The 24,435-nt window shown below is 38.3% G+C and overlaps 1 protein-coding gene across 1 annotated transcript in view; it reads left to right on the forward strand.

Annotated features, from left to right (window-relative positions):
* Window positions 1-270: 270 nt before the first annotated feature.
* The window catches only part of LOC133994936 (leucine-rich repeat transmembrane neuronal protein 4-like), a 933,350-nt gene continuing 909,185 nt past the window's right edge, over window positions 271-24,435 (forward strand). The window contains exon 1 of the mRNA XM_062434181.1: window positions 271-358. Within this exon, the coding sequence (XP_062290165.1) occupies window positions 271-358 (88 nt within the window). The remainder of the gene's footprint in view (window positions 359-24,435) is intronic.

Consider the following 24,435-nt stretch of genomic DNA (forward strand, 5'->3'; position numbering starts at 1 on the left):
TGTGACATCACAAATTGTTTGGGAGACAATCCTAGACAAGTGTGACATGGGAAATTGGAACCTACACTGAGAGTGGCCTTTTCTGTGAAGCAGAGGACATCTTGGGTGTTTTTAATAATGCTAACTCTATGCTTCTTTGCCACCTCTCTCTTCCATCATCTAGTCCAGGAACCAATCTCCCTTCGCCATCATTGGAGTATCTTCCAATCCCTAAAATTCACCTGGGGGAGATGAGTGCAGAGAGACCCGGGATTTCCACCGGGAGCAGCTATGCCGCGGAACGGCTGCGCCACGGTTTTTCTCCATCCTCTGCCCAGCGTCAAACCCCACCGGGAGCGTAACCGCAGAGGAGCGTGCTGTGGGAGAGCAATCTGCCATTTAAATTAAGTTGCACTGTAAATACAGTAATTCCGGCAGCTACCATAATTACTGTAGTAGCAGCACAACTAAACGGCCCAATTTTGTTAACTTGCTCAAATTTAGTTGATTTGCTATTTTTCTTTGATTTTTGTGCTTCTACCGTGGGTCACTAGGCTACGTAGATAAATGGTGTCTTTAGCTGTCTGTTTTATTTGTGTTTGTTGCTGAAAGGCTGAACAGGTTGTTTTATTTTGTCAGTTGACCGGAAGTTTTATGCTGATTCTGTGTCTGACTCCCTGTCTGGTGCGATCTGCTCTGTGGAGCTTGACGCGATTTAAAGCGGCTCCGTCAAAAATAGAACTGCTGTGGATTGACAGCGCTGTGGCACGGAGAGCCGCTGCTGAGACGTGACATGGCGCTCATTGATTAGAGTTGCAGCGATCAGCTCTGGTGACCATGACGCTGATGACGGACCCGGTGGAAATTGGCCTAGAGGGGGCTCCTGGAGGAATGTATCAGATGTATTCCACACTTTGGGCAGTTGATGATCAGAAAGACTAACTGTGGAAACAGATATGACAGCACTGGAAGTGCAATAGCTCGTATTACATCATATAAATAAAAATGACCAAATCATGAATCAATCACAAACAACACTAACTTTATTATTTTCTTCCTGATCCAAAAGGCCTCTCCTTTCCGTTTCAGTACGTGTCAGCTCCTTTAGGAAAAGATGGTGCTGCATGGCTGTGTGCCTCCTATAAATCATCCTAAAGGGGATGTCAGACTTTCACAAACTAAATAAGCAATATTTTATTTACATATATTCTGCAGGCTGCAGCTATTTTTATTGCTCCTTTACATCACTTCTGTTCTTTCAGTAATCAACATATTTAAATCATCTTATTCTGTGACAGCCAGATAAAAATTGGAGCAGATAACAGGTGTTTTCCTTCCAGCTATGACTAGCCTATGTAGAAATGATTAGGTAACATTATAAAGTGTTAATTAATTAATTGAATGAATGATGAATTTCAAGTGTAAAATTTAGAGTTTGAACTGTTTGATCATTTCTACTCAGTGATAGCTAAATTGTATTTGGCATTCAACGTAATGTGCATTATATGTAGTTACCATCTTCTAAAAATTATGCTGGACTAAGCGAGGACATCCCATCTGATCACTTAAATTCCTCCATCCTCACATCTCTTCCTCACATCCTTTCTCATCCATGCTGGGTGGAGCCGAAACGCGAAGAAGAGACATGAGTGAGTGAGGGGAGCGAGGCGATGTGTTAGCATAATGAAAAGCACCCCTGGTGTCCAGCAGTTACACTTCTGATATGAAATATAATTATATATTTATAGATTGGATAACTTTTTAATGAGGGAGAAGAAAGAGATATAATTTGTAGGATTTTAAGATAATCTAACTTTTTTTTTATGTGTGGAAAAAACATCAGCCACAAATTATTATTCAATGTATTTTATATACATCTTAAAACACGTCTAACCCTTTAAGAATCTGATTTATTAAGAACGTATTACCATTTTTTAATAAAAAAATAATCATCTTAACTCTTAATTAAATTTCTGTCAATGGACTGACTGATAAATGGACTAATGTCTTCAGTACTATCCATCTAATGTATCTTCTTCTTATTTATCCAGATCCAGGTCACGATGGCAGCAGTTTACATTTCCAGTCACATTCTCCAGCTTCCCATGAGGGTGGAGGCACTCTGAGAACAGATGCGATATATGTATCATCCTCCAGCATCTCCTGGTTTTAACCTCATGGTCTCCTCACAGGTGGGCATGAATGGAATACAGACCGCTTTCACATGTAATCTGTTTTTTGGGAAAAAAGTGTTAGCTTTAAAAATAAATATAACCTTATATTAACGCTATCACACTAAGAACTGGCCTCCTCTTGTTTTTTAAGACTCTTCAATTTTTTATAACTCCCTGAGGCAAAGTGCAGTGTACTGTATAGCCATGTGTGTGTTTCCATCATACTGCCAGATGCTGCTCAGGATCAACTGGATGGCAGTAATTGGTCTACATCTTTTTGATGTGAATTTCCAGCATATTTGGTCATGTATCGAAATGGGCTCCTGACATGTTGAATTAGATCTTCCATAGATATTCTGCACATCCAGTATGGGTTTGAGAATCTCTCCTTGCTCTTAACACTCGACACAAATGAGGGAATCACTGCTTGAGGGCTGCATGTCTTTTTATGTCTTTTGACTTTTTGCAGGAAATAAAAAAGTAGAAGATAAAAAACAACATATGTCACTCAGTGTGCAAGATTTGATTTGATGATTTGTAGGTCAAAAGATGTCAAGATATCTAGGTAAAAAATTGGGCCAAATTTGATTGAAAAGTTCCTCAGATGTCATGGTCATCTGAACCATTTAACTGACTATTACACAGGGTTTTCCCTCCCTATTAAACTCAAAGGCAGGCTGCCTTTGTATTACTGGCCGCCACCTTCGATGAAATTACAGCATGTGATACTGACGGAATGAAAAAGGCGGAACTCAACTGAGAGGGCATTGCAGCACTCGAGCAGTCTACAGTGTTATTTTGTAGTTCATCTTAACCCTTACTGTTCATATTCTGACTCATAATTAGTCTCTACACCAATTCACATTCATAAATTCCCCAGTCAGTCGTTAATGAATATTTTATTAATCCTTATGAAGCTGTCAGAGAGCAAACACAGTGTTTATTAAGGGGAAAAAAACTATTATTATTATTATTTTATGGTCCAGGAGAACATTTTATAGAATATGATGACTACAACATGTTTGAATGCTGATTTTTGAATTGTTTAAATAAACACAGGGTCACATTAGGAAAAGTCCACCTAAAAGAAATGTGTGTAGGGTGTTTTTACAGCTCTCAAATGTAACAATGGGTCAAATTTGACTCTGAACAGTATGTAAGGGTTAAAAAACGGCAGTGGTTAGTGACTACATATTACCTTTGTGAGACCAACATGAAGTATACTGTCAACTTTCTACACTGGTACCCAAAGGCTAACTTTAGCGGAGCAGAGAGGCGAACTCCGGCAGTAACGGACGAGACCGGCTGACCAACACACACTGCAGCATTAAACAACTTAATCCAACTCTGAGATAAAGAAAAAATAACTTGGTGCTCAGTATGTCTCACCTCAACAACCCTGCGCCCACTCAGGGTGTTGGACAATGATGGCTTTCCCAGGAGTTAATGGTGCAGCAGGCTGCTCTCCACCGCTGGAGACATAATAACAACACAGTGGAGCACTCCGCCTCCCCCTCATTTATTATTATCATATAGGCAGGAGACTGTAAGTAATTAATACAGTTAACTTTAAACTAAACTTTAAAATAAAAGTGCTTTGGACTATTTATCTTATTTGCCAGTTTTGTGTCATATTCAATGGAATTGGAACACTACTGAATAGTTTGACACACAGTATACCGGAGCAAGAGACTGAAAAGAGTGCCCTTTTCTATTCATTCAATAGTGAATCAGTCAGAATCAAATTGACACCCAGGTATCATGATAGTGTCGTATTGGGAGATAATTGAGTTTTTCCACCTGTGTTAATAATTTTGGAGTGGAATATTTTTGGTTTTACTAACAGCATTGACTTCATCACAAATACTCTCCCATATGTCGGTTTTTCTGGTAATATTTGTTTTTGTTAAAACTCGATATATTTGTTAACCTCTTCCACTAGAACCTGATCACATTTCATTTTGCGCTTGCAGCTTTCTGCTCGTCCAAACTCTCCATAATGACACTAAACCCTCATTTAAATACTGCTGTCTCCACCCTGTTGCACCGGTTTTCATTTACGCAATTATTCTTAGTAGATCACCCGCAAAACGCACGCAAACGAAACGCGCAATCTATTGCACCGTGCACGCAATTTAGTACCCACTATTTGGGATCTTAGTAAATCAGGCCCATTGTGCTTCTCATAAATTTGTGAGTTTATTTCTCGCAAATTTGCGACTTTATAATGTTTTTTTATAAAGTTTTTTTTGTCGAAAATGTAAGACTTTAATCTCTCCCCCCCCCCCCCCCCCCCCCCCCCCCAGGTCAGTATTTATACTTTTTTTTAATATATATGGCCCTAATAAGCTGTCGTACTAGCTTCACTTTAAAATAAAGTCACTGAAATGTCATAAAAACAACAGTTAGAAGTGACAAACAAACATCTAAGAAAGTTTCCCCTTGAACCAAATTTGAGCCAGCTGTAGCATAGATAAGATTCGAGTTTTCAGAGGATGTATTTAAAAAAAAAAAAAAAAACTTGGAGCAGAGAGACATTTAACACGGTATCTGCTGCTTTCAACATGAGGGACTCTACTGCTCCTTCCAGATATCTGAGTCTAGACACGCTGCATAGAAGACTCATTTCAGCCAGCCACTTTGCATCTAAAGCCTCAGTCTGTTGGTCACTCCACAAAGCATGTGACTATAATTGAGGGTTGGAGCATAGATGGACTGCTAAATTAAAAGCTTCGACTCAGCTCCTTGTAAAACACGACAGTCCTGCATCTGCATGACTGAAGATGCAGCGCCAATCTGCCTTTCCATCTCAACCCCCATCTTACTCTCACTAGTAAACAAGACCTCAAGCTCCTTTCCTATGAGAAACACCTCTCTCCCATTTCCTTTTATCCTGCACTCTCTGATCTCAGATACACTTCTTGACATTTTTCACTCAACACTGCTTTATACATGATGACTTTCACCTCACAAGGTGCGTCTTTCTCCTCCTATTTGCCTTTTACTAGCCTGAAGTGCTACATTAATCCTGCCCTTAAAAGACATGATTTAATTAAAGCAAAAAATAAAGAAGCGTGGTACAAAGAACAAGCTGGAATTTGCGTCTTGTTTACCTCTTGGCTATTTGCTTGCCTCAGTTTAAACTTGTACCTTCCATTAATTGGTTCTTGAAGTGCATTAATCCCTCAGAGATAGCTTTATAGTGCTCTATATTCAGTGGCGGGTATTAGAGAGCCAGCAGCACCTTGCCTCCTCCCCTGAGACGGAGAGAAACAGTGGGTGCTTTCTCCAGAGAACAGACAGCTGTATTCATTAGGATATTCATGGGTGCAGAAGGAAGGCTGAGAGCAGCTCAGTGGCATACAGTATGCAAAGCAAGTTAAACCAAAAAAAAGGTTTATGCTCAGACAATTATTATTTATTATAATTAATTACACAATTATTAGCAAAATCATACTTTTCCCTTTGTCTATGCCAATTTATTAATTCATACAGATGTCAGTTTATCCATTTATGCCAGCTGCAGGTTTTGAGGTATTCACTTTACACACACACACACTCAAAGATCCTAAGCCATTAGCCTGCTCCTTGTGCTGTTACCAAGAACAACATGGTCTAACTTCAACACCCCTCTACAAATTGAATCAGGCAAAAAGAATGTTCAGGCTGCATGTTGTTTTAGCTGTCAGAGAAAAAATGTGGTTTTGATGGAGTTTCCATGGATGCTTTCTTGAGCCTTTTGGCTGATGCACAGCAGCCCAAAATACAGTGTTGCCTAAACAAAAAAAAAAAAAAAAAGATGCTGTGCCGACACACTGCCTATCAGATGGCTTTCACCAGCCTAGGCACACTGTATGTGTGTATTTTTCCTCACAAATACAGGCGCATTACTGTATGTAAGCGCACACACGCCCCCATACACAGTCATCCTTCCTACGCGCCCTCCCCCCTATGGAAAGTGCCATTGTGGAGTTAGAGCTGTAATGTGAATTCAATTAATGTGGTGAATATAGTACACTGTTCATTAACAGTCATCAGCTGCCTGCTGAGGGGAGACACAGTGATGACAGTGATGACTGTGTGTGTTTGTGTGTGCAGAGAGAAAGTAAGAGATAGTGGGATTGCCATCACTCACTTTGAAGTGGGAGAATTAGAAAGCAGAAAATTGGAGGGCAAAAAAAAAAAAAGGAAAAACGTGAAAAGAGCTGCTCATTTCAAAACAGAATGCAAAGGTTGCCACTTTCTTGCAAAGCTATACAGTTGAGGCAGTAAACCTTACACATGCATATCAGTGTTTTGCCTGTAATTGAACAGGTCTGGCGGGCTGCCAGGCCAACGAGAACCCCCGCTAGTCCAACAAAATCACTTTTCTAATGCCAAAAATAACACCAAATATCCCTTCATTCAAAAATCAATATTGTTTGGGGGTGTTTCTGTGCAGCGCTGTTCCGAAATGTGAGTCAACCCCTGCGTCGTTGCCTGGGAAACTCTTGGTAGCGTAGCTCCTGTTAATGAATAGGGCAGTGCATAATGTCTGTGCTTAGCCAGTGAGTGCTTGAGCGAGTGCGAGCAGCAGAAAAGGTTAGCTTCAAAATTGTTAGTCTGGCAGTAATTGTACAGTAAAGGCAAGCCTGTGGAGTAACAGGATACATGGAACGGCATTATGTAATTAGAATACCAAAAAAGAAAGTTAACTGTATTCTGTTAAAGTTACAGAAAAAAGACGTACTCAGATAGATAGTTATTTGCATCAGTAAAAATGGGTTGATGATTACAATTCTAAAATACATTTCAAAATAAAGGACGATATACTACCAAAGTCCCAAATTGAAGTAGAGCAGGAAGAAGAGGGTAAAATAAATTCACTGAACCACGATGGTGTGAGTAGAGGACGATACCACATGGCGCGCAGGTGTGCACAGCAGGCGCACACACACACACAGACACACACACACACACACACACACACACACACACACACACACACAATGAACTTATGTTGGGAGAGCAGACAGGGACGGTTGTCACGCACTGTGGCAGTCCCAAAGACTCGTACAAATCAGTACATGTATGGCAGCTTGTAGCTCACATAACAACTCTCCAACCCATATGACTGTGTGTGCTTAATGTGCCCAGAGCTGACAGCATGTCACTGGTCACCGAGTTAGAGAAAACTCAGTCGTATCACGCAGATATAACCGAATACAAGGACACAGTGAAGCCAATGATGCTGCTGCACATATGTCTGCCAATGACATGCCTCTGAGAAGAGCTGTGGAGGAGGACAAAGCTCTTGTAGAGTGGGCACGAATACCCAGTGGGGGGTATTCCCCTTTCTGTGACATACAGTATGCCTGAGTGATGGCTAGCCCTGACACTGTTTCATCAGATGCTTTCCTTGAGAATGTTCACTGTAATGCACATCATGTGTTGTGATGTGCAAAATGCATTGAGCAGAGGACACATTTTTGAATGTTCAAAAAAAATTTGGTTCCCCCATCTTATTTTCTAAGGTTACACTGTTCTGTTGTCCTACAGAATGCACTTCAGTAAAAGTAATCTTATAGATATTTATTTTCTCTTGGCTTTATTATTGCATATTCGGTATTGAGGTCACCCAAATGTAACAGAAAGGAATCAAGCTACATTACTTTAATAGTGTGATACTATACTATACTATACTATACTATACTATACTATACTATACTATGCTATACTATACTATACTATACTATACTAAGCTACTGACAACATTTTTTCAACATTTAGTAATTGTATCAGAATACATTTTAAGTAAACTTCCCAGCACTGAGTACAGGCTACAGTGTATCAGTTAATAAATGCTGCAGCTTCTCAAGACCAAGAAAAGTCATGTCTTTTGTTTCCAACAGTGCTGGGGAAGTGAAGGGGTTAGCTCCAAAGTTAGCAACAACCTGAACAGAGAAAAAGAGAATGGAGAAACTGTGGCTGCCTCACCAGTAAAAGGCTGTAGAGATTATGTTTATTTATGTTATTTACTGATTTTATGTGCACTCACTTTTATTTCAACTCATTGTGAGAGTCTCTACTGCATTTTGCTGTAATTTATGACACCACTCTCCTCTGATCTCTGTGTCTTATTGCAAGTGGCTCCTCTGCTGCGCTATGAGTGCAGCAGAGGAGAGACAGAGAACCAGGTGAGGTACTCGAGTTGAAGACAACTACACTTGTTATGTTATTGTAGGTGCAATAAAAGCTTTGCAAGTAAATAGCAGAGAAAAGTAAGAGATGGACAGACCCTGGTGTGTGTGCAGGGGGTCAATGAAATATATCACACAATGAAAATTAAAATACAATTTATCACTCAGACTTTGACTGTAGTTTGGAAGACATCAAGTTTACTAAAGCCTCATATAAACATTCCCATCTCTTGCATTTGAATCACTTTAGGAACTGATCTTATCAAAGGCAGTATGGACAAGAGCTACAGTTACAGTGATAAATAACACTTTAATGCACATAGAGACATGATCATTTTTGGTAAAAATCTGAAAAAAACTGATGATTAACCTTACATAATTTCAAAATATGTTTAAGCTTAATGGTTCTTTCTTCTTTCTTTCATGAATTTTATTCTAATACCTGTATGTTGTGCAGTCATTTAGATCAGTGGTAAAACTGACACCCACCAGCCAATCAGAAACAAGTATTGCTTATTGTAATATTTTTGTTAAATGAGCATAAAAAAGAAATGTGAAATGAACTGTAACATTTCAGATTTCAGGCTTTTGGAAGACTTTGTTTAATTTAACCTTTTTGTCTGGACACACATTCACATTTAAAATTGAAATCCCTGCCTGTTGTATGTTTTTGATGCAAACATAGTATACCCTATTTTTCTGTTTCCCTTAAATTCCAATATCTGTAAGATTGAAGCATGTGTGACTGCATCAGTGTGCCCTTTTTGTATAAGACTGACAGGTTGATCTCCTGTCTCATTAGGTGGGATAAGAACAGCATGCTATCAGAGAAACATCTCTGTCACTCTCGCCTCCATACTTTCTCTGTGCTCCACTGCGCAGACTATTATTAGACTACAGATGAAAGGTTGGACACCACTGACATATCATTATCACACATTAATGAGGTATAACACCTGAACTTATCACAGTGACAATGTATGCTATGATGTGATGTCGTGATTTGATGGGATGTGGTGTGCGTGTATGTGTGTGGTAATGGGATGTGGGTGTAGTCTGCACATGTACAGTATGTTGACTCTAGCTGTAAGAAAAGGGTAATTGTAATGGTTATTTGAAATTTAAATGTCTTTTCACCAGCTAATGCAACAAATCTGCAGAGAATATTGAGTAACTTTCTTATCCGTGAAGGTTTTTGTTGTTCAGAGTACACTTTAAAGTCAGACTGGTTGTTTGCAACTTGTGAAAATGTCATTGTTGCCTCAGAGGAGCATTAGCAAAAATGTGCAAAGAGCAGGAGATGAACATAAGGAGGGATTAAATTTATAATACACATATGAAAAAAATCTTATTTCTTCTCCCTGCTTCTTTTAATCTGTGCACTTCTAACGCAACAATTAAATGTACATTTTTGTAAACGTGGAACAACAAATCTTTTTGACTTAAAATTACGTCTCAACTACTTGAAGAGCATTCTTCCTAATTGTGTTGACTACGCAGTGAAAACAGAACGCAATGTGAAAAGCAATATTTATGCTTCTAATTTAAAGCACACATAACAAGTATAAGAAAGAAATGGTCATTTTTGGGATCATGTGATTTCTTTTTAGAATGGTAAGGAGTGCCAAAAAGATAAAGCTAGCAACTTCATTCTGTTCAGTACTTGTACAGTTTGAAAAAAAGACAAAAAAATGAAAGAACTACATTTTTTTTTCTTTTACATCAAACTGGTAGAAAATTGGCCATTTTACTATAATGCTTCTAGGCTTTTCAGAAATGTGGAAGATACCACTCACTGGCACCAAAACATCCTTCCAGGGGGAACATAAAGAAATATTAAAACATTGAAATGAGAGGAGAGACACTAGTGAGGAGAGATAGAGAGATAAAAAAAAGTTAGTTCTCTTTGCTTTTTTACATGATTTAAGATGAAGGTGAATGCATTCTGCACAGACTAGTATCACTAATGAAATAAATCTCAGTGAAGGGATATCTTCAGAGACGTGGCAGCTGTGGAATGAAGCAAAAATAAAATAATGGTGATTTCTTTCAGACAAAGTGTTCAAAATTTAATACGTTTCTACAGGTAACAACAACAGTTATAATAGTAATACGTGGAACCCTTTAAGAGGCCTGTATTGAGTTGACCAATTATTTCCTGTAAAGCAGCGTGCTGAATATAGCTCATACTGTAGCCTCCAAGCCAAGGACAGATGTTATTTTATTAGCAGTTATGTTACAGAACATGACTAATAGTCTACAGTCATGCTAGTGACTTTGAGCCTGTAGTAAGGCACATCTTTGGCATATTAGCTTGTAACTAAATGCCAACATTGTGCATGCTAACAAGCTGAGGCTAAGCAGGTTCAATGTGTACCACGCTGACCATCTTATTTTTATATTAGCATGCTAAAAATTACAAATTAGCACTAAACCTTAAGTACAGTACGTGGGAACAACATTAGTTTTGTAGGCATTTGGTCATAAACCAACCTAGACATATATAACTTTTGACCTAATGATGGCTCTAGAAGTCATAAGAACTTGAGAGGGACATGAATTTGTACCAAATTTTATTGCAATCCATCAAATAGTTGTTGGGATATTTCAGTCTGGAGTGAAGTGGTGTCCGACTGACAGACATTGATTCTTCCACTCAAAGGATGACATGAAACCAGTAGTTTCCCACCATTTTGACTATTAATCAACCCTCCAGTTTGGGAATCGCAGATCTAAACTGCCCAGTATTGACATTTCCACATTGGCGGAATTAGTCGTAATGCCTCAGGGCCTTGTCTGTCTATCTTTATCTTCATTTATATAACGCCAAATCACAACAAAAGTCATCTCAAGGTATTATTGTCTAGGTTTCAATGATCTTACATTCTGTTCGCAGCTAAGAAGACATTAGTTAGAATTCAAAAAGATATTGTGTGCTGCAGTTCACAATCTGTTGCACTGTTTGTGATCACAAACAGGGGCGCAGATGGTGGGGATGGTGACTGTTTCTGCTTTATGCAAATACAGTTTAAAATGAAATGTTTCGATTGGCTATATGCAAACAATTATCCGTCCACATAGACAGAAAAAAAACAGCTTTAGTCACGTGATAACAGATGGTCAACTGATGAATCGGCAAGGATAGGAGACTGAAGCAGGAGGCATAACAACATCAGATCAAAATCAGTCACAACATTGACTTGGACAGGGTCAAAGTTATAAATGAGGAGTCAGTTGGAGGGTTATTTGATATCTAACCAAGTTCCAGGGCCTACGATGCAGTCGAAAGCTTTGCAAAAAGATCATAGAACCATCTGATGACAGAAAGGCTCTTCAATTCACATTAAATTTATATGTGTAGCAAGAAAAAAAAAAGCAAGCAGTTGAATATCGGTCAGTCAACAAGGCTGAGAAATGACAATGTAAAGACACTCACGAAGCACATTAAACTATTTCAACTATTCAGAACCTGTTTTTGGTCGGTATGTATTAATTTATTTTATCGAGTCTTAAGCATAATATCAGGAGGCAACAAGCTGCAAGGACATTAGAGGGAAATTATGTTGTTTAAAGAGTGTTGGTATAACCACAGAGACATCGAGGCCACAGTGAAGAGCATACTGACTCATGAGGCAGATGCCTTTATAACTATTATTTAAAATTTGCGGCATATTCAAGGTGGGATCTTTTGTTAACAGCAGGACCGAATTACTCAAACAAAAAGAGTATCTGCCAGTGTGGTGATCATGAAAGCGTTTTTTAGAGAATGGCTTCATAAGTAAACAAATGCCCAAGTGAATTTTTTTCGTGCATGGTGAGAATGATAATGCACTTCATTTGATGTACAATAATGTGTGAAGTACAGTTACTAGTTGTGATTTAAAGGCTGAATTGTTGACAGAATTATATACTGTTTTCTAAAAGAACATAAAGAATAGAAAAAGAACATGCCTCCACTTTTTGTGTGTGTCAGATATAGGAAAGCTGGCCCTCACTCTGTGCTGTTTTGTAGATTTTCTGTTTGAACTTTGAGAGTTATTTTTATATTAGCCCAAAAGCCGAGGGACCTGTCTCACAAGGAGAGGTGAACATCGGGGCATCCTCGATAGCTATCTTCATGAAACCAAACAATGGCAAACCTGCATGACCAATCTCCCAGAGGACAACCCGGGATATACACGAGAAAGGTGGGAATAAACAATGTGATGCAGCAGGGACAGATTCAGACAGCACGTTATATAACTGACACGTTCAGTCCATTAGTTGCTCCACAGAAAATCTATTAAACAATTCATCACTCGAGTCATTTATCATCACTTAAAAATGCAAACTCTTCTTTTGCTTCAGCTTTTAAAATGTGACTATTTCTTACTTTTCTCTATTTCTTATCATTGTAAATCATTTTATTTTGAAATGCAGGTGAGATAAAACAAACATTTTTAAGATGTCATGTTGTGCTAACAGTACTTAGACATTTAGACATTTAGACGTTTTACTACTTTTTAGGGGTCAGTGACAAATAAGAGCTGGCAAGAAGAGCAATTCAAAAATATCTAAAAAAAAATGTTTTAAAAACATGCATCATGTTTGTTAAAATGTACATTCTGTATTTTTGTTGGTTTTATGTCATTTGAAATGACATTTGCACCATTTAAAACAAAACAAAAGTAAGACTGAATGCTTTCAAATGGCGTAACCACAAAAGAATGATAAATATTAAATATTTCATCCACCTACCACCAACATATTCATTATTAGGGCCCGAGCGGCGACTGCAAGTCGCCTGGCGAAAGCCCTATTGAAATTGTAATGTTTATTATTAGGGCCCGAGCGGCGACTGCAAGTCGCCTGGCGAAAGCCCTATTGAAATTGTAATGTTTATTATTATTATTATTATTATTATTATTATTATTATTATTATTATTATTATTACGACATTTCGTGCCCCAATTTCGCCCCTTTCCCAAATGCGAAAATGCTTATACTTGCCCATAAAATGCCCATAGGGAATTTTGCTAACTTTGTCCTATGCTCACAAAATTCGGTACACATATGTATTATACTCACATATGCAAAAAAGCCTCTTGACCTCATGACCTCAACCCAACAGGAAGTCGGCCATTTTGGTTTTGATTTTTCCCGCCTAAAATTAACTCCTCCCACAGCGTTCGCCCGATCAAGTTCAAATTAGGTACGCAACATCTCCAGACCTAGTTGAGCTTAAGTTGTGCTCTGCGCATCCGTAGGTCAAAGGGCGTGTCTGCCAGGGCTCAACTAACTTTGGCGTGCTTGCCATGTACATACGAGTGGCTCTCACGCCCACATACTTCATCCAATCAGCTTCAAACTTGCTGGACATGATGATGGCTCCGCCCTGAACGTCCCGATATATTAACTTCCCACGTAACTCATAGCGCCCCCCGGTGGTAACAGGAAGTTAACTAAGATTCATTAAAATTACATACTTTGCCCCATCAACTTCATTCAGAACCAGTTGGTGAAGCTACATTATGAAGACTGTGAAGCTACGAGTAATGGCGTCCGTGTGGCGACGCGGCGACCATCAATTCCTCGCCATGAAAATACGTTTGGCTTTTTGATGGCTTTATTGAACTCGTATCATCAAGAAAATTGGTACACAGGTCCAGGGTGCCGACCTCAACGTCTCCATTCGCTCATAGGCGATCTCACTCATGTCTCCCCCTAGTGGAAACAGGAAGTGCCATATTTTACATCATCATTGTGCGATTTCCACAAAACTTCACATGTGTAATCACTGTCCCACCCTGAACGCAACCGCTTGTGTTTTGTTACACTCTACTGCCCCCTGGTGGATGAACCATCAACCTCTCATAACTCCTTCATGCTTTGTCCAATTCACTTCAAACTTCACATGACCGATGAGTGGCCGCCCTGAACACACCAGACCACACCAGACCATATGTGTAACTACCTGTGACGAAACATTGCATTTTTGGCCTCCTTCCAGGTTTTTTCTCACTTTCTGCTTCACGCCACAGCCCCGCCATGCCTCAGGCCCCGCGGTGGCATGGGTGAGCGAGGGCCCGCCATCGCCGCTTGCGGCTTTAATTTGTTGTTGTTATTTGAAAAATATCAATAGTTTAATTGATAGTGAAAGTATTTACACACTGTGAAGAAATGTGTAAAGATATAACTGGCAAAGTATAATATAACTGCAGCCAGTACAGTAAATAACTATTATACTATTATACTACTATAAGCAGAAAGCTGCTATGTGAAAAATGTGGAAGTAGTAAAATGATCAGAGCAATATAGTAAATAATTGTGTAATTATGCAAACATGCTGCAGACAATTTTGACAGATTAAGTAGACTGTGAAAGTGGATATGTGGGGGGAAAAAAAGAAGAAAGAAAAGATGTGTTCTCTCGAGAAGAACAAAATGTGTACCGACTCAGCAACAGAGCAACATAAAAGACACAAATGCGGTGACTGCTGCTGGGGATGGAGCAGAGGACAGCAGGGGAATAACCACTTAATGTAAATGCATAAAAAGGCTTATCATGGCCTGCCATTGAGGCGCAGTGGGAAAAGTGTCCATTGATACAACACAGTGTCACAGCGAGCCTGAGAGAAGATCTTCTATTCATCTCGTGTTCTGCAGGTCTGTGGCGAGAAGGGATATGAAGACAATCTGCTGTATCAATCACTGTGGGGAACCCAGTGATGAAACTTCACCACATTAATATGCAACAGTAAATGTCATCCATGATTGATAACAACAGCCAGACTACCTGAGAAGTCTGGAAATGTGACAAACATTTCTGATATACTATCTATGATATTATTAATCATTGTGGAAAACAAATGAGTTCTGAGCCCCACTCGCCTGCTAGTAGACTCCTGTACTAAGTAATTAGACTAGATCTGAACAGCTCTGATTACTTGTCACTGCATTCATATAAATACAACATAATTTATATCAAATTATGTAAATAGAAGAAGTTTTTACAAGTTTTATGTTTCCGTATTGGAGGATTAAGGACAAAGGCGAACTAATTCAAACTACAACATGTTATAGCTACTGGTGGACTACAAGTATTGCTCCCTGAGGCAAGACATATTAGTTTCCAGATGCAATTTGACCACGTCTTGTTCGCTTTGCAGAGACTTCATTCACTTTGAACTTTGGCACAGGAAAATGTGAGGCTCCTTAATGTCCAGCCAGTCTGAGAGAGGATGGGAGAGATTGATGTCTCATTCAAGATGTGTTATTTGTATCCTTATTTATACAGCTGCATGGTAAAATAGTATAAATGACAAGAGTGTATAAAATGTTTCATAAAAAGATGGATCAATGTCAACTTGTGGCATGCTGTTGTTAGCCTGTTAGGAAAACCCTGCCCACGCAATCTGCCTGTCTTGCCTATATATATGTATATATATATATAGTAGAAAATACTTTTTTCTGTCTCACTGACCTGACAAGCTAACATTGCCGTAAAGGGGTCTGCAAATAGCCGTACATTTAACAAAAAATACATGTGTTATTTCCTTCCTTCTTACATTTTACATCACTTTTTAAATGAACAAAATATTCTTGAGATTTTCCAATCCGGTTTTAAAACATTTCACAGCACAGAATGAGCTCTTTTAAGAGTTTTTAATGATATCTTTTTAGCTACTGACTCTGGTCACTGTGTTGTCCTTGTACTTTTAGATTTGACTGCAGCATTTGATACAGTGGACCATGAAATCCTGATTGCTCGTTTGGGGCAGTGGGTGGGCATCAGTGGCACAGCACTGGAATGGTTCAGGTCCTACCTGTCACATCAAACTTTCTGTGTCAGCCTTGATGACTCTGTGTCATCTACTGCTCCTCTCTCATGTGGGGTCCCACAGGGCTCTGTGCTTTTATTTTCTCTCTATCTACTCCCACTTGGTTCCATTCTCAGGAAACATGGCATTTATTTTCACTGTTATGCGGACGACAGCCAGATCTATGTCCCCCTCAGAAAGTCTGAATCCAACACTGTTAACCCACTGCTAAAGTGTTTACACGACTTTAAAGCATGGATGGCCAATTTTCTGAATTTAACGAAAAAAAGACAGAAGTCATGGTCTTTGGTGGCACTTCTGTGACCCCCCTAGTTGATCTGGGTTCTTTGGCACAGTATCGCAAGCCAATTGTGAACAATCTGGGGGTAAAAGTGGACACAGACCTTAAATTTGACAGACAGATTAAAGCTGTGGTGAAGTCTAGCTTTTTCCAGTTAAGGCAGCTGGCAAAAATCAAACCAGTCTTTCAGAGACAGCACTTTGAGCACTTATACATGGGGGTTAGTGGGTCCTCCATTGCTCGTCTTCAACTGGTACAAAATGCTGCTGCACGTCTTTTAACTGGCACAAGCAAGTATGAGCACATTTCACCTATTATAGCTTCACTCCACTGGCTGCCTGTCCATTTTAGGATTCATAAAATTATTTTATTTGCTTTTAAAGCCTTGAATGGGTTTGCCTCACCTTACCTCTCTGAGCTGCTGCACCCCTACACTCCTAGCCGATCTCTTAGGTCAGCTGACCAGCTGCTCCTGACAGTGCCTAAAGCTAGGCTAAAGCTCAGAGGGGATCGAGCGTTTGCCATCGCAGCTCCAAAACTTTGGAACGAATTACCGCTGCACATTAGACAGGCCTCCTCACTGTCTCATTTTAAAACGCTTCTTAAAACCCACCTCTTTTCTTTGGCCTTTGACACCATGTAGAGTGTTGATTTTATGTGTATACATGCATATTTTTATTTTGTGTGGGCAGTGCATTTTATTTATGTCTATTTCTATTTTCTATCTATTTCTCTATTAAATCTATTTTATTTTATTTTATTGCTTTTATCTTTCTATTGTGTACTTAATCTTTTATTGTGCTTCTATTGTATTATCTATGTATTGTGCTTTATCTTGTTGTGCAGCACTTTGGAAACCTTGTGTTTGTTAAAAGCGTACTATATAAATAAATAAAGTGGATCATCTAAGAGAACGACACTCTAGTTAACTGATACAGAAGGGCAACGGGGCATGTAATGCAGGGTTCAATGTAATATTTTTTTCTCCCCATTGGCCCAATTGGCCAGTAGATCAGAAATTTACTGGCACCTTGTGTATTTTCACTGGCTTGGCAGCCAAAAAAATGAAGAAATGAAATGAAAAATTAAACTAATTTCCATTTTGGTGATGCATTATACATAATATGTACAACAGTGAAGTTCACTTTAGATTTAGTTGGTTTCTTTTAGTTATTCATGTATAATGTTGATATCACATTTATAACATTTCAACCCTGATTATAAATAAATTAAAATAACCAAATTAATATTAACAACATTGAGGTTAACAATTAAATAAATGTTGAGAGATGTGCAGAAATGCAATAACAGCACGCAGTGAGAGAAAGAGCATGTGGTATTATAACAATGGTATTTGTTTGTGTTCACTCTGGGTTAAACCTCAGGTTAGTTACTTTAGGTTCAAACCTATAATAATAGCACTTAAACAAACTGTGACAGGGCAACAGCTGTAATATCTGTTCTTAAGGTGAGACGTCTGCAGTAGATATTGAAAAAGCTGTCGGGAGCCACAGAGATCAAGGCTACACCTCAATAATGTCATATAAAACACTCCTGGGAATCACCAGGAAGCATTTTGTTGGTTTCATTTCACTATATGTTGTTGTTTATACACCTTGGCTACATATCTGCTGCAGAGACTGCTGCTGTCAAAGTCACACGGGAGAGATGCACAACTACACAGTGAGGATGCTATCTGGCTAGGGAAAACTGTTCAAAACATACCTTTTGCTTCCACAGAAGTAGAAAGCCCCTCTTTCTTTGCGTGACCTCGCTGATAATTATTTTTCGAGCACCAGTGTTACACCATATTTGGTGACTCATCACATCCACCAGTAAGCAGCTAGTAGACTTAGGGCCTGAATTACTAAAGGTTTGCAAGTATACAAACATGTGTACACTTGATATCATCTGCAAAAAATGTGCAACGCAGCACACTGAGGTTTGCGTCTTTCAAATGTGCAAGATAATACGCGCTGTCCATTTAGTAAGTTTGCCATAATGAATATGTAATATGGGGCGTTTCAACCCCAGTGCGCAAAATACAGGGAGGAGAAAATGCAAATATGTTATTTAGCACACGCATTGTGATTAACCAAACCTGAAGGTAATTTTGCTGATGGTAACTGCATCTATAAATAATAAATTTGAAAGGAAGGTATTAACCAGCTGCACACTGAGCACAGATGACTTCGGTTACTGTGGAGAAGAGACGGACACACAATGACTATGACACGCATGAATATGCAGTGAACGGGTTTTTTCCAGCGGTGTTAATATTTTTGGAGGTGGAATATTTTTGGTTTTACTAACAGCATAGACTTCGTCACAAATACTGGTAACAATATAGTGTTTTTTTTCTGGTAATATATTTTTTGCCATAACTCAATATGTTTGTTAACCTCTTCTACTGGAACATTTAATTCCATGGGATCAACTGGAACTGCCATCTGCACCCTGCTGCAGCTGTTCTCATTTGCGCAGTTATTCTGAGTAGATCAGCTGCAAAATGCATGCTAACCAAACGTGCAATCTGTTGGACTGCACACGCAATTCAGTACTCTTTTCTTAGGATCTTAGTAAATCAGGCCCTAGAGTGCTGCCTTTTCCACATGTATTTCAGCCAATGATGATGCATTTCAATGAAAACAACATTTCCTCAAATGCGGTCAAGTCGCAGACACTGATTGGCCATTCACTTGCAACTGCATAACCTTTTAGTGGCCATTGGTTATGTCCAACCCTGCAATGGGTCGGATGGACCAGGCATCCCTCCACCCCCCCAGCTGGAGCATAAGGCTCTTCTTGTTGCACTTTCTCACTGTGAATCTTTGGTTGCTCGCATTTCAAATAAAAAGTGAAAGCTCCAGTAGGGCTGCAACATTTGAACAGGTTTAGATTCAACATCCTGACCCCGTGACCTGATATTTCTGTCTGAAACGTACCAGTCAAAAAATGTACTTAACAAAAATGCTGCTGTGTATTAAGGTGGCTCGAGTGGGAGTTCAGCAAGAATAAAGAGCAAGTCAAAGCGAGGACCCCATGACCTTCCATCAGGATTAACTACACATTATATGCCCTACAGGAATCCCAAAGTTATCATTATGTTGTGCATACCATCCATTACTTTTCTATTGAGAGGTGTCATGAGCACTGCAGTCTCAAGGGGCAACTATCAAGTCTGTGCAACTGTATGCATTACATTTATACATTTAGTTAACCCCTTGCATTGGTCAATCTGTTGCAGCCACTTTAATATACTGACACCTCATGACTGACTTTAATGCCAAAATATTTTTATTTTACAACATTGGCCAGAATATAACATCTCTGTGCAAGATGTGCGTTCTCTGCATGCTAACAGTGTCTGGTGGTAGTGCTGGAATAACAAATTAAAAAACATTGGCACTAAATTCATGAATAAGACATTGCCAAGATCGTATTCTGCAGACAGACAGCAGAAAGATACCTGAATTACAAATACAAAGACCAATATTATAAATCATACTGTCATTTAAGGGCTAGAAGTCCTTTGAATTACAGCCTTTACACATTCCAGATGGTAAGCCAATATCAGGACATGATGGAAAGCTCGGCAACCATCTTTGCAAATTCACTTTGCATTTGAAGAATGCATTATGATGTGCAGATGATTGATTCAATGTACTTGCCAACATTTTACATTTTTACTTAACCATAATTTCTATCTTAATTCTTTTCTGTCTCCTGTTGAGTAAATTAAAATTTGTTTTCAAATTAGTGCACTACTCAACTTCAGTTGGAAGCCACTGGTATATGACATTCTGATACATACAGAACTCTTTCATTTGTTCATTATTATGACACCAGTGTAAAAAAAAAATTGATTTCAGTACTTTATTCACTGTTATTCACTGCACTGTTCACTGTTATTCACTGTTACTACTGTAATTAGCTAATACTGCAGATGAATCGGTTGTGAGATGTAAATATAAAAAATTGAGTAGTATCTGTTTATACTTTAGCCTGGCAAGGAAACAACAGAGTTGTTTTTTTATGTGAATTGATTTGTGTACAAAGAAAACATCATCCTTAAAAACCCAGATTGAATCAATTGTTTCAGCAAAACAACATATTTATGTGAAAGTGACAATAATCCTGAATATGTAGTGATGAAATCTGTCAAAAAAATATTGACATGAATATAAAAGACTGCTTTTTTTTTCCCTGTTTCCAACTGCAAGTCAAAATTGGCTTGTTTAAACCATGATTACAGTGTTCCCCTAACGTTAGCCATGTCTTTGTTATTGTAACCACGGCCATGAAGGCCTCCTAACTTTAACAAAGTAGTAATTTTAACTCAAACCACAACATTTCAAACTTAACCAAACCTTAACCATATTACCACATAAAACAGCAATTTGCAAAAGGCAATAGATCAAAAAAATGCTTCTATGTGTAGTTATGGAGCGCTTGAACCAACAACATATTTTGTGGTTTAATTTGGAGGACTTTAAAAAAAAACATTAAGATATGAAGGGAAGCATTAAAGCATTTGCAACTGGGAATTTACATGAAATGGAATAAACTAAAATGTGCGTTATTATTCACAAGAAAGCACCCTGAGCATCATTGATATCATTTCTGCTCCACTCAAGAGCACTGAATAATATTTCCCTTTTATGAAGTATTACTCAGGGGTCAAAACGCTGACCGTATACAAGTTTATACCCTGGAATCCTCATAGGAAGAGTTTATATATGAATCATTGGACCTTTCAGCCAAAACAGCAGCGAATGTATCAGCCCACCTGCTTTCTAAGTGGATCTCAACCACTGCAGATAATACCAGACTGCCAATATTGTTTTCACCTCGACTGAGGTTTCCAAATGTTTACCAGAGATTACCTTTAAGAAGACCCACAATATGAAAAATGCCTTTTCTTTTCCTTGAATCTCTTTGCATATTTTATAACTCAAACCCCTTTTTTCCTGAAGTGGACTGCCACTTTCTATTTAACATCCATCAAGCATTTGGGAACATATTTAGAATTCCATCCAGTTACACCTGATCATAAATTCTTTTGGGGGGGATCCAACTCACCTTTCCCATCATTTATAAAACCTGCAGGTCAACATTTGTCCTTGAAGATACATTCTCTGATGTTATTACAATTGAGTTTTAAAACATTAAGAGATAATAGATCGGGGGGGTGGTTGCTGCTGATCACAAGAAAAACAGGGTGTATGTATATTTTAAAGGTAACTATATAGCATGGGCTGTTCTCAAAGGCTAAAAAGGCAGCACCTCTCGTCATAAACCACCTGTGAGAGAGGGTTATGGTGGAGGCAACAATAAGATTGGGAGTTAATGTTCAAAGCCATTTCATGTTACCTTTTAAGATATTACTAATACTTTCTGTACCTATGGAAAAGTGAGTGTGTAATGTAAAATTGTAGCTTCTAACTTCTCCAACTGCACAGTGGGTCCATCTGTACAAAATGAAATAAAGTCACATTTTAGCCAAAAGGTTTTTGTATCTAGAAGACAGAAGTGTAATTTATTGATACATATACCGTATGTTCATTTTCATGTAAGTCCAGCAAGTTGTTAATCATTTTTTTAAATCTAAAATAAGAGGAGCACTGTCTTTACTCTCCTTTCTTACCAGAGTGATAGAGGAGTAAATATAATTAAGGAGCTAAAAATGCCTCTAAATGCTTCTGACGTGCTGGGTGTGATATGTTCTGAGTAATGTTTAAGAGAACATTTTAAGATGATGCTAAAACAGAAAAAAATATGAGGTGTTTTAAGGGAGTTATTAATGAAAGTCGTCACAGCTGAGCTCACGCACCTCCTCTCTGAAGAACCGGCCTGACACTTATGTCGCCTCGGTTCAAGAACAAAGCTGCTCCACTCACTGACTTTTACAATATCTTTGCCTTAATTGCATCGTCAGTTTAAGTAAAATTAGCATAATGCCAAAAGGAGCAAATTATTATGGATGTCATGTCATATCTTGTCTGATATCAATGAAAAACATTCTGGTAATTAGATCCTGTTTTGAAGTTTATTCAATACGAATAATTTGTTCACTGCTTTTACACATAAATGGGACACAAAAAGCTGCTAATAATGATGATGGGAGAAAAAAACATAAGGTTTTTGGTTGAACCTATGATTCCAGTCAACCTTTTTTTATTGTTTTCTAGCGGTTATATTTAAATGTTTAAAGATAGTCCTTTCAACAGTAGACTTGAAGCACCTTATTGCATGTATAATCAGAATTAGAGGCAGCAAATGCAGAATATTTCTGATGTGCAAAAGTGATTAAAATATCTAATTTTGTAAAACAACTATAGGCTCTTATTCAGATTGTTATCCTCCTTTTAGCATTTTAGACAATCTTCAGAATATCAACATTATAAAAATACTCATCTCAGACACGGTTGAGTCCCGCACTGAGAAACAGAAAGGGATATGTAAGCTTGTTCTTATCAACACTGAGCAACGTAGCACTTATTGCAAGATGAAATTATTATTATTTCTTTTTTTTCCCCATTGTGTATAAAGTAGGGATGGATTGATCCAACTTTTTCAGTCCTGATACCGATACCCAGGCTTCGGGTGTTGGTTAATACCAAGTATAGATCCGATACCAGTGTTTAATTAATAAGCTGTATGACTCACTCTGTGGGAGAGACTAGACTCGTTATTTCAGGCTGGACTTAAACCTTGCTTTCCTAACTTTGTAAATCAAAATGTAACACAGAAATTCATAGATATGGATTTACTGAATAATTATTCATCAAAATAATGGTGTCCAATACTAGATTGGTCCATTGTCACCAATACCCAAACCAGCTATTTGAGTCAGTATTGGGCGGATATCCAATATCAATACCAATATCCAATATCAGTATCCATCACCAATATCAACACCAATATCCAATATCAGTATCCATCACCAATATCAATACCAATATCCAATATCAATTGGTGCATCCCTTGTACAAAAAGCAATTCATGTTTAAATCTAACACAGTTCACAGTTTATATATGCAGTTATATAAACCATCTGTATAATCTCTATCATCACCAGAAATGAAGATAACACTATTTTACCTTTTGTTGTGAAACACTAGCTAATTCTTGAATGAAAGACATAATTAGTGCATGGCTGTTCACAGACAGCATTTCATCAGGACATGTAATTATAGCAGGTTAGTGCCCTCCTGAGATCATATACTGTAAATTCTTATCATTACACTTATGACAACAAGGTCAATGTACAACATCATGTCAGAGCTTAGCAGCAACTTAAACACTGCAAATGAGCGGCACGCTCAGTTAGATGCTGGAGTGAGAACAGCATCAATGACGAAAAACCAAGCTGCCGGGGGCACAAATAAATAAGTGACCTGGTAAAAACATCAGCCATATATCCCATGATACAGTGGTGGAAGCTGCTAAACTAAAGCATTTAATTAGAAGGCAGGCCACTAGTTTTCAGATGTGTTTAGATCCAAAGGCAATCATTTGAATACATCAGTATTCATATCTTCATCTTAACCGGCTCAGGGCGCAAGGGATCGGAAATGACATGCAGTGTTAACTTGCAAATTATCGTATTCACATCATCCTCATGATCACCGATAGAATCTTTGCCTGCTAAAGCAAATAATCTTTTTGAATATTTGTATGAAGACTATTATTTGACAAGGGTAATGTAATGATTTACAGCGATACTATGTGTGATATGAGTTTGAGTATTTTATCTTAGTATTATACTTGAAATATTTCATATTTAATGTCATGATTTAAATGACTAATTAGTGTGGGAGGAGCAATATCCAGTATCACTGAAGAACCCTGACCCTAACCCTTTACCATAACTGATTCCTCTCTTATGGTTAAACAAGTGAAAACTGGCTTGGCTAACTCTGCATGCCTTTTAGATTCTACTTAAACCAAAAGCAGCTTCAATATAATGTAACAAACAAACTGAAGTAATGTTATTACGTT

The sequence above is a fragment of the Scomber scombrus genome, chromosome 15 (assembly GCF_963691925.1).
Source record: "Scomber scombrus chromosome 15, fScoSco1.1, whole genome shotgun sequence".
Lineage (NCBI taxonomy): Eukaryota > Metazoa > Chordata > Actinopteri > Scombriformes > Scombridae > Scomber > Scomber scombrus.